The following is a 9,829-nucleotide window of genomic DNA, read 5'->3' on the forward strand; positions in this document are numbered from 1 at the left end:
ATTTATATTCAAGGGAAGCTACTGCCAAAGTAAATGGTATATCTACCATCTCCATTACAGAGGTCACACTGGTGTCAGACAAATCAAGGGTCTGGTAAAACCCCAAATCGGTGGTGGGAGATGTAAATAGTATTCGTGTCTCTATCCCATAAAAATGACCTTTTATTAAGTAAATTTAAGAGAAACAACCTGCACCCGATGTACAAAGAGAAGCCGAAGCCAGAGTGATCAGGGACAGGTAAATGCATTTTTCTCCCTGGACGTCGTCTTATTGCATTAAACCGGCAGTGATGAAGATTGTTATCCGACAGCCAATACTTGGCCTGAAACCACCTATGCCGAGTTACTCCGAGGGCTTTATCAGAAGCCTGCAGTGCTACCAGCGAATCCAATCACAGATTCTGTTTAAACATAAGCCCCACCAATCAACCCCTACATTATTTACGGACTTGTGGGGTCTTCAGATCGAGGCCACTAGTCAGCAAAGTTCCTTTTTATGGGATAGGGCATATAAATACCACGTGGTAACGCAGCTCATTCCTGTTTACGTACCGGTAGGGTTAGCTGCAATAACAGACACAACCCGTGGGCAAGAGTGGTGCTGTTTTAGGGGTTGGGAGACAAAGGCTCCTTCCCCCCCCCAATATCACAACCAACTCCATTAAAGAGGATGAAAAGGATTAGAAAACATGGCTGCTTTCTTTCAAAATCAGCGCCACCCTAGTCCATAGATTGGAATTGCAACTAGGCTGCACTGGGGTGAACAGGGCTGAGCTGTAATACTACACAGAACCTGTGGACTGATGTGGCACTGTTTGTGAAAGGAATCCAATACATATTTGGTTTGGTGAACAGAACCAAAATGTCAGATCTTTACACGTTACATGTCTGTATCCAACCTAAAGGGAACATGTCATGTTGGACATCAGGTCTGACCAGCAGGCAGCATGTTCTACAGGAGGGGGAGGGGAGCAGACTGATATATTCAGCATAACTTGTATTTAATTCATTCAAATCCTAGTTCTTTCTATACTTCGGAGTCCTGTAGGTGATCCTACATAGTGATTGACAGCTATGTGCATTTGTACAGTCACGGCTGACAGGAGTCCAGGAGGTGATACTATCAACCTTCCCTATATGACTATACATGTATAGCTGTCAGTCATTATATAGGACCATTCACTGGACCCCTAAGCTCAAAAAGAGCAGCATTTAAAAGAATTAAAGGGGGTTTCTGCCTGTTTTTAACGGATGACCTGTTCCCTGGTTAGGCCATCCAGTTGATGGATGGGGTTCCACTGCTCGGGACCCTCTTCATCAGCTGAGCATCCAGGCTGCTGTCAATACTCCTACACTTCCTGCTTAGAACAACAGTCAAGATGTCACATCCTGTCCTAAGCAGGAAGTATCAGAGCAGCGCGGCGCTTCCATTTATTTCAATGGGCGTGAAGCAGTCTCCCTCCTCTGACCACTGCTGATGATGTCCAGCTTGCTGCACTGAACAGCGGGCTGGACGATCAGCCGATGGATGGGGTCCTGAATGGCAGCCCCTTGTCCATCAAGAACTGATGGCCTATCCAGGGATCAGGTTAGTTACAAAAGGGGCAGAGAACCCCTTTAAATCCACAAAATTATCAACTATATGAATCTGCTCAGCTCCTTCTATAACATCAGCGGCCATGCTCAATGTAAGAGGTCCCCTTTAAGAAAAACTGTTGCAGACCCAAACACATAAGCTGGGGGATGTAGGGTAACTTGCGTCACCTGGCTAATCAGTATGTCTTTTCACTTTAGCCACACAATATACATACATATATACACACACGATATATATTTTTTTATACATGTACAGGATTTAAAAGGATCAAAAAGTTAAATTAATTCAGCAGTTTCTATCTTTCTAAGTTTGGTTGGCACAAAGCAGCATGCTAAGCAACAGACCATCTCGGATTTTGGCAACCAAAAGAGCTAAAAATTGCATTGAAAGTGAAGTGAAAATATCAGAATTTCTCCCACTGTTAAAAATAACCCACTTGTATTTTGCAGAACTTTTTAAGTGTATCGAAAGTGTATCTTTCCTGATCCCTAAATTAGTCCATAGCAGCAAACACAAGAGACCCCGAAACATCATCTTGTAGTTCTGTGCCTATGCTGAGGAACAGCTCAGTCATTTCACTCCGTCCTCAAGACCATGGGTGGGTTCTCACTGTCTTCATCCAGGCGGAGAGCATGGGTTTCATCTTCTAAGTTTGTCCCGCCGACAGCTCCAAGCTCGTCGGAAAAGGCTGCACAAAAACATACACAGAATATTCATTAAATCGGTCTTTTTTAGTGCTTTTAGCTGCGTGACAGAAGACAAGATGCAGAATCTGTTACAGAATTCTTAACTTTACGATCCTGGTATGAAAGTTATGTAAAAAGTGGAAATCCCTTGCAACAAATATGAAATATACGTCATCTAGTACCATGACACAAAATTGGGCAATACACAAGAATGTCCACAAAGTACAATACAGTATTGTATATTAGTTGAAGGCACACGCCGAGGGGAGACAGATGAGGTATTAGAAAAAAGAATCACAGAACGGTAGAACTGGAAGGGATCTGATTGTCAATTAACAAAATAGTGTGTCTGAACAAAAGAGAAATGTAAATGACATCAATATTTGGTGTGACGCCCTTCACCTCCAAAACAGACTCGGTTCTTCTAGGGACACTCGCACACATTTTGTAGGATTAACCAATTATACCAAATAAGTGATGATAATCATCATTTTCATTAAGCTGAAACACAATCATTAACTGAAACAGACTTGTAGGAGACTAAAAACTGGGTGAGGAACAGGCAACCTCTGCCACAAAGGTGAGGTTGTGGAAGACCGCTTCATGTCACAGGTCATACACTATGGCAAGACTGAGGACAGCCACAAGACACAAGGTAGTTATATCGTATCAACAAGGTCTCTTCCAGGAAAAAAATTTAAAAGCAGACTGGGGTCTCAAGAGGTGCTTTTTAGGCTCTTTTGAAGAAGCACAAAGAAAAAGGGCACCACTGAGGACACAGCAGTCAGACAAGGAAAGATGCACTTCGCAAATCGGAAGATATCCAGCAGTACTAGAAGCTCAGGACTGGCAGAAAGCAGTGGGACCTGGGTACACCCATCTACTTTTCGGAGGAGCTTGGACAGAAGTGGTCTTCATGGAAGAACTGTGACCAAAAAGCCATACCTTTCATGTACAAACAAGGCCAAGCGACCCAACTATGCACTAAAACATAGGAATTGTAGTGCAGAAAAAATGGCAGCAGGTGCTCTCGACAGGGGAGTCAAAATGAGAAATATTTGGCTGCAATAGAAGGCAGTTTGCTTGGTGACGGGCTGGAAAGCAGTACAATAATAAATGTCTGCAGGCAGCAGTGAAGCATGGGGGAGAGCGGTACATTAATGAGTGTCTGCAGGCAGCAGTGAAGCATGGTGGAGAGCGGTACAATAATGAGTGTCTGCAGGCAGCAGTGAAGCATGGGGGAGAGCGGTACAATAATGAGTGTCTGCATGCAGCAGTGAAGCATGGTGGAAACAGTACAATAAGTGTCTGCAGGCAGCAGTGAAGCATGGTGGAAAGCAGTACAATGTTTGTCTGCAGGCAGCAGTGAAGAATGGCGCAGGTTCCGTGCAAGTTTGGGGCCGCATTTCAGCAAATGGAGTTGGGAAATTAGTTAGACTTAATGGTGTCAACGTTGAGAAATACAGGCAGATACTTATCCATCATGTAATACCATCAGTGAGGCGTCCGATTGGCTCAACATGTATTCTGCAGCAGGACGACGACCCCAAACATCCAGCTACTGTCATTAACAAGTATCTTCAGTGTAAAGAACAGGGAGTCCTGGAAGTGACGATTTGGCCCTGACCTCACATCATCCAGTCTGTCTGGGATTATGTGAAGATACAGAAGGATCGGAGCGAGCCGACATCCACAGAAGATCTGGGCTTAGTTCTCCAAGATGTCTGGAACAACCGCCCTGCAGGGTGCCTGCAAAACTATGTGCAAGTGTCCCTAGAAATGATGCTGTTGTGAAGGCAAAGTGCGGCCACACCAAATATTGATGAGATTTACATATACACACACAAGATTCATTTACTAGAGCTACCGGTTAACTGGGGCCATACCATGACTTGTTGGGGATGTTGAGTAGGCATCTTTTGTTGCTGCAGCACTATAGTTCTTTGAAACAAACGGTCTATCGTGTGATGCAGACTCTAAGATTTCATTGGCAGGTTCCATGCTCCCATCTAACCTGTATTAAAAAAAAAATAAAAAAAATGAAAAGCATCAGCAGTATTACAGAAAGAAGTCATAATTAAGACTACAGCACTTTCCACACAAACTTTTTTGCTTTTCTGGCCTGTCAAAAAATATATCCAGATACATGTATGTAGTATACATATGAGGTATATAACACACACATACACAATATTACTGTCTACCAGAATAAAAGACAGACATGCACAGGCTTTCTGGGTCTGAGAGCCACAACTCCAAGGGCCACAATAAGACTTAAAGGGATTGTAACAGAATAGACTCAGGACAGGTGATAAAATGCTCATCAGTGGGGATCTCACCTCTGAGAATGAGGTTCCTATGTCCTCCTTCCTCCTCAATGTGGGCTCCTTGCCCCCCCCCCCTTCCCCCCACAGTAAGGATGAAACTGAGTTGAGTGGCGGTCGGTAGTACTCCACTACTATCAGCCTAATTTAAGTAAATGTAGTTGCTTTGTGCACATGCCACTATATAATGCTTCCCTCACTGTGGGCAGAATGAAGTATTTCACCAGTTCCGTTCAGCAGCAATCGCCTTCACTAGATGTTTCCTATAGCTGCAAATAAAATGAATCAAGGCGCGGTTCCTATTAACCAATCTGTCTTGAAAAGAACAGATTTGGCAGTAACCAAGCTTTGTGTGCCTTTATTTAATGAGCAAAGCACCTGTGAAACCCACATTCCAAGCTCATTTCAATTAGTTCTCAGAGGAGTCATTGCAACAAAGGTTTACTTCCTGGATACAGATTGCTTCACCTTAATATAATCTAAAGCAGTGTTGCATTCATCCAATGTCCTGGGCTGCAGATGTATCAATATAAGGGCTGATGTCGTTTAACCCCCCCCCCCCCCCCACTCCCAAACATTCCCTTCATTAATTAGATTTTTATTTACAAAACAATTGCTGTCTTTCTTACTTGTGTTGTTTCATTAGTGTGCACTCTCCACCCTCTTGTGGGTCCAGGTTGTAGATGTACAGGTAGCCATCTGCAGCAGCAACTAGAAGTCGCGGGATCTTCTGAATCCTAAATAGAAAATATTTTTGCATGAGAAAAAATTAAATAATTTTTGCACTCTTTTTAAATCTATATTATACATACACACAGACACACAGACACCAACCATATATACTCGAGTATTAGCCGACCCGAATATAAGCCGAGGCAATAAGTTTTACCACAAAAAAACTGGTAAAACTTATTGTCCCGAGTATAAACAGAGCTATACCCCACTATATACTAGGTAAAAAAACAAAAAAAACATCACAATACTCACCTCCCAGCCGACGTCTGTGTCCCTGGCGCGATGGTCTCCCCGGCGGTGCAGCAAGCTGCTTCAGACTTCTCTCCGCCGTCATCTCCCTGGCTTGGTTTTAAATTCTCCCGCCGTCAGCGCTGTGATTGGATCAAGTGCCAGCCAATCACAGACAGCGCTCAATAAACCAATCACAGCCATTCAGTGAATGGCTGTGAATGATCGAGCACCGGCTGTGATTGGCTGGCGCTTGATCCAATCACAGCACTTACTCACACAGCGCTGATAGCAGGAGAATTCAAAACCAAGCCAGGGAGATGACAGCGGGGAGAAGTCTGAAGCAGCTTGCTGCACCACCGGGGAGCCCATCACGCTGGGAAAACAGATGCCGGCTGGGAGGTGAATATTGTGGGTGTTTTTTAGGATAAGCTGAGGGGGGCTTTTTCAGCACAAAAAAATGTGCAGAAAAACTTGGCTTATACTCGAGTATATACGGTGTAATTTTTTTACATATCCCTACAGAGATTATATATATTTTTCCTCTAACTATATCTAGGACATTGTGTATCTGGATATACGGTCTACATCAGGGCTGCCAACTAGCAGATCATGGGCTTTGATATGCAGTAGAGATGGCAGTATCACATTCCTGAGGGGACCGTGCCCAGCTTATCAAGGTCACCAATTTTAGGTACTTTGATATTATTTTATAAAGCACCTTAGCAAGTCTATGTGCCCGGCAGAGAACGCCAGGTATAGGGGGGTATTCGCTCCCGTAACACTAGCTGCTGCACACATACATCATTGCGCAGGCGCTAAGATGCCTATAAACCTCAATGTGTGCCATACAGTTAGTGGGACTTTGTAGCCATATTGCTCTACACATATAAAATATACATCTGCAGCCACACATGAAGTAAGATGGGACGTTACACTGCGAGCGAGCAGATGTTTCTGTGGCCGCAGAAAGGCAAGCGGACGGTGGCGAACGCTCGGCCCTGGTTGAACATTTCAGTTACTTGAGAAGGCAAATAACTGGTGGAAGCCATAATAACTTTTCCGAAGTAACCGGTCCAGGTGGTTGGTTCTTCCGCAGGCCTAGAGGACAGAGAGACACTTGTGAGACAATCATTCCTGCAGCCTTGTAATAACAGCTATACTAGTACAACAATGGGGGCGCCGTTATACCGCCGCTTGTATGGTAGTGCCACTAGTTTACAGAAAAGTGGTTCTGCCGCCGGAGTTTGGGTTGGCCTTTGTCTAGGGGGCAGGGCTACTCCCAGCTGTTATGCTGCATGAGGTAGTACGACAGCCCACCCCACAAAAAAAGTAAGTACATTTTTCAAACAATCACTTAATTTGCAGACATTGAAAGCACCAATATACAAGATACTCAACGCATATCTGAACCACTGAGACTTGTCTGAAGTGCCCCCGATAGCAAATGTCCATGTTAGGGGCCCCACTACCAACAGTGGCACCACCCGTTAGTAGCCCCAGAACCAACAGCGGCCCTACCTATTAGTGGCCCCAGGACCAACAGCGGCCCCACCCCTAACAGTGTAAAAATGTGGTTGCTTTGCAGATCTGAAGGGCAGAAGCACCGGATTACGTGCCAACCAAGAGATGCCCACAGCCTGAGTTGGCCTGATCCAATGTGAATTGATCACCTGGAAGTTTCAAGGCCCCTTCTAGGACCATCCGAAATTACGCAAAGGAGCGCCTGAAAGCGGGAGTTTGAGCAAAGTAGATTTTTAGATCACAAACTAAAAGGAGCTCATGGAGATGATTGTTCTACCGTCAGATGTCCTGACTGATGTGGGATGACACCAGAGGACGGGGGACCACCTTGTCCTGATGTAACAGTGAGGGGGGGCGGTCTGGAGATCCGTGCATATGATGAGGGCTATGCCCAATACCAACACTAAATCCTACTCAAATATGTCCCGATTTTATTGTTTGGTTTAAGCCCAACAAACAGAAGCCAAGCCGAGGAGAAGGAGAAGGGGGAGGAGGAGGAGGAGAAGGGGGAGGAGGAGGAGGAGAAGGGGGAGGAGGAGGAGGAGGAGGAGGAGGAGGAGGAGGAGAAGGGGGAGGAGGAGGAGGAGGAGGAGAAGGGGGAGGAGGAGGAGGAGGAGGAGGAGGAGGAGGAGGAGGAGGAGAAGGGGGAGGAGGAGGAGGAGGAGGAGGAGGAGAAGGGGGAGGGGGAGGAGGAGGAGAAGGGGGAGGAGGAGAAGGAGGAGGAGGAGGAGGAGGAGGAGAAGGAGGAGAAGGGGGAGGAGGAGGAGGAGAAGGGGGAGGAGGAGGAGGAGGAGGAGAAGGAGGAGAAGGGGGAGGAGGAGGAGGAGAAGGGGGAGGAGGAGGAGGAGAAGGGGGAGGAGGAGGAGGAGGAGGAGAAGGGGGAGGAGAAGGGGGAGGAGAAGGGGGAGGAGGAGGAGGAGGAGAAGGGGGAGGAGGAGGGGAAGGGGGAGGAGGGGAAGGGGGAGGAGGAGGAGGAGGAGAAGGGGGAGGAGGAGGAGGAGAAGGGGGAGGAGGAGGAGGAGAAGGGGGGAGGAGGAGGAGGAGAAGGGGGAGGAGGAGGAGGAGAAGGGGGAGGAGGAGGAGGAGAAGGGGGAGGAGGAGGAGGAGAAGGGGGAGGAGAAGGGGGAGGGGAGGAGGGAGGAGAAGGGGGAGGAGGAGGAGGAGGAGGAGGAGGAGAAGGGGGAGGAGGAGGAGGAGGAGGAGAAGGGGGAGGAGGAGGAGGAGAAGGAGGAGGAGAAGGGGGAGGAGAAGGGGAGGGGGAGGAGGAGGAGAAGGGGGAGGAGGAGGAGGAGGAGGAGGAGAAGGGGGAGGAGGAGGAGGAGGAGGAGGAGAAGGGGGAGGAGGAGGAGGAGAAGGGGGAGGAGGAGGAGGAGAAGGGGGAGGAGGAGGAGAAGGGGGAGGAGGAGGAGGAGAAGGGGGAGGAGAAGGGTGAGGAGGAGGAGGAGAAGGGGGAGGAGGAGGAGAAGGGGAGGAGGAGGAGAAGGGGGAGGAGGAGGAGAAGGGGGAGGAGGAGGAGAAGGGGGAGGAGGAGGAGAAGGGGGAGGAGGAGGAGGAGGAGAAGGGGGGAGGAGGAGGAGAAGGGAGGGGAGGGGAGGAGGAGGAGGAGAAGGAGGAGGAGGAGAAGGGGGAGGAGGAGGAGGAGAAGGGGAGGAGGAGGAGGAGAAGGGGGAGGAGGAGGAGGAGAAGGGGGAGGAGGAGGAGGAGAAGGGGGAGGAGGAGGAGGAGAAGGGGGAGGAGGAGGAGGAGAAGGGGGAGGAGGAGGAGGAGAAGGGGGAGGAGGAGGAGGAGAAGGGGGAGGAGGAGGAGGAGAAGGGGGAGGAGGAGGAGGAGAAGGGGGAGGAGAAGGGGGAGGAGGAGGAGGAGAAGGGGGAGGAGGAGGAGGAGAAGGGGGAGGAGGAGGAGGAGAAGGGGGAGGGAGGAGGAGGAGAAGGGGGAGGAGGAGGAGGAGAAGGGGGAGGAGGAGGAGGAGAAGGGGGAGGAGGAGGAGGAGAAGGGGGAGGAGGAGGAGAAGGAGGAGGAGGAGGAGAAGGGGGAGGAGGAGGAGGAGGGGGAGGAGGAGGGGGAGGAGAGGGGGGAGGGAGGGGGGAGGAGAGGGGGGAGGAGAGGGGGAGGAGAGGGGGAGGAGAGGGGGGAGGAGAGGGGGGAGGAGAAGGGGAAGGGGGAGGAGAAGGGGGAGGGGGAGGAGGGGGGGGGGAGGATGTTGGGAGGAGAAGGAGGAGGAGGGTACGTACTTTTCTTTGACCGTCTCCACCTTGAATATATGTACAGTCTCTGTGTTACTTGAGGCAGAAAGAAATGTGCCGTCCATGCTGAACGCCAGCGAGAATATTGTCACACACCTGAAGCCGCGGAGGGAGAAAAACAAGCGAGGATCACAGTGACATAAGTGCATCACACAGTAACCGCTCATAGATGGTCAGCTCTTGTGACGATGACCTGCTGCTCTGTAGTATATACAGTATATCTACTGGTGGACCCTGGATAAGCAGCGCCGTGGAGTATGTTGGCGCTAGATAATTAGACGAGAAAGCACTGACCGTCACATGGATCTCATCCGCAGGAGCTGAAGCAGGAAAGAGACCTTCCCATCTACATAAAGTCTCCTGAACGGCATTTTGCTGTAAATGTTGGGGATTTTCTGGATATGAAAAGCTGTAGAGTCTACAGTGAGCCCGATACGGACGAGTTTAACCCCTTAATGACACGGCCTTGCTTTTATCTCGCTGTCTGAGGGA

General features: G+C 48.8%; 1 protein-coding gene across 1 annotated transcript in view; it reads right to left on the minus strand.

Moving 5' to 3' along the window:
* Positions 1-284: 284 nt before the first annotated feature.
* WIPI2 (WD repeat domain, phosphoinositide interacting 2) overlaps positions 285-9,829 on the minus strand; it is a 35,582-nt gene continuing 26,037 nt past the window's right edge. The window contains exons 8-12 of the mRNA XM_066577238.1: positions 9,326-9,433; positions 6,507-6,671; positions 5,237-5,344; positions 4,170-4,297; positions 285-2,285 (exon numbers count right to left, since the gene is read on the minus strand). Of these exons, the coding sequence (XP_066433335.1) occupies positions 2,173-2,285; positions 4,170-4,297; positions 5,237-5,344; positions 6,507-6,671; positions 9,326-9,433 (622 nt within the window). The 3' untranslated portion in view covers positions 285-2,172. The remainder of the gene's footprint in view (positions 2,286-4,169; positions 4,298-5,236; positions 5,345-6,506; positions 6,672-9,325; positions 9,434-9,829) is intronic.

Source organism: Eleutherodactylus coqui, chromosome 8, assembly GCF_035609145.1.
Source record: "Eleutherodactylus coqui strain aEleCoq1 chromosome 8, aEleCoq1.hap1, whole genome shotgun sequence".
Taxonomy (NCBI): Eukaryota; Metazoa; Chordata; class Amphibia; order Anura; family Eleutherodactylidae; genus Eleutherodactylus; species Eleutherodactylus coqui.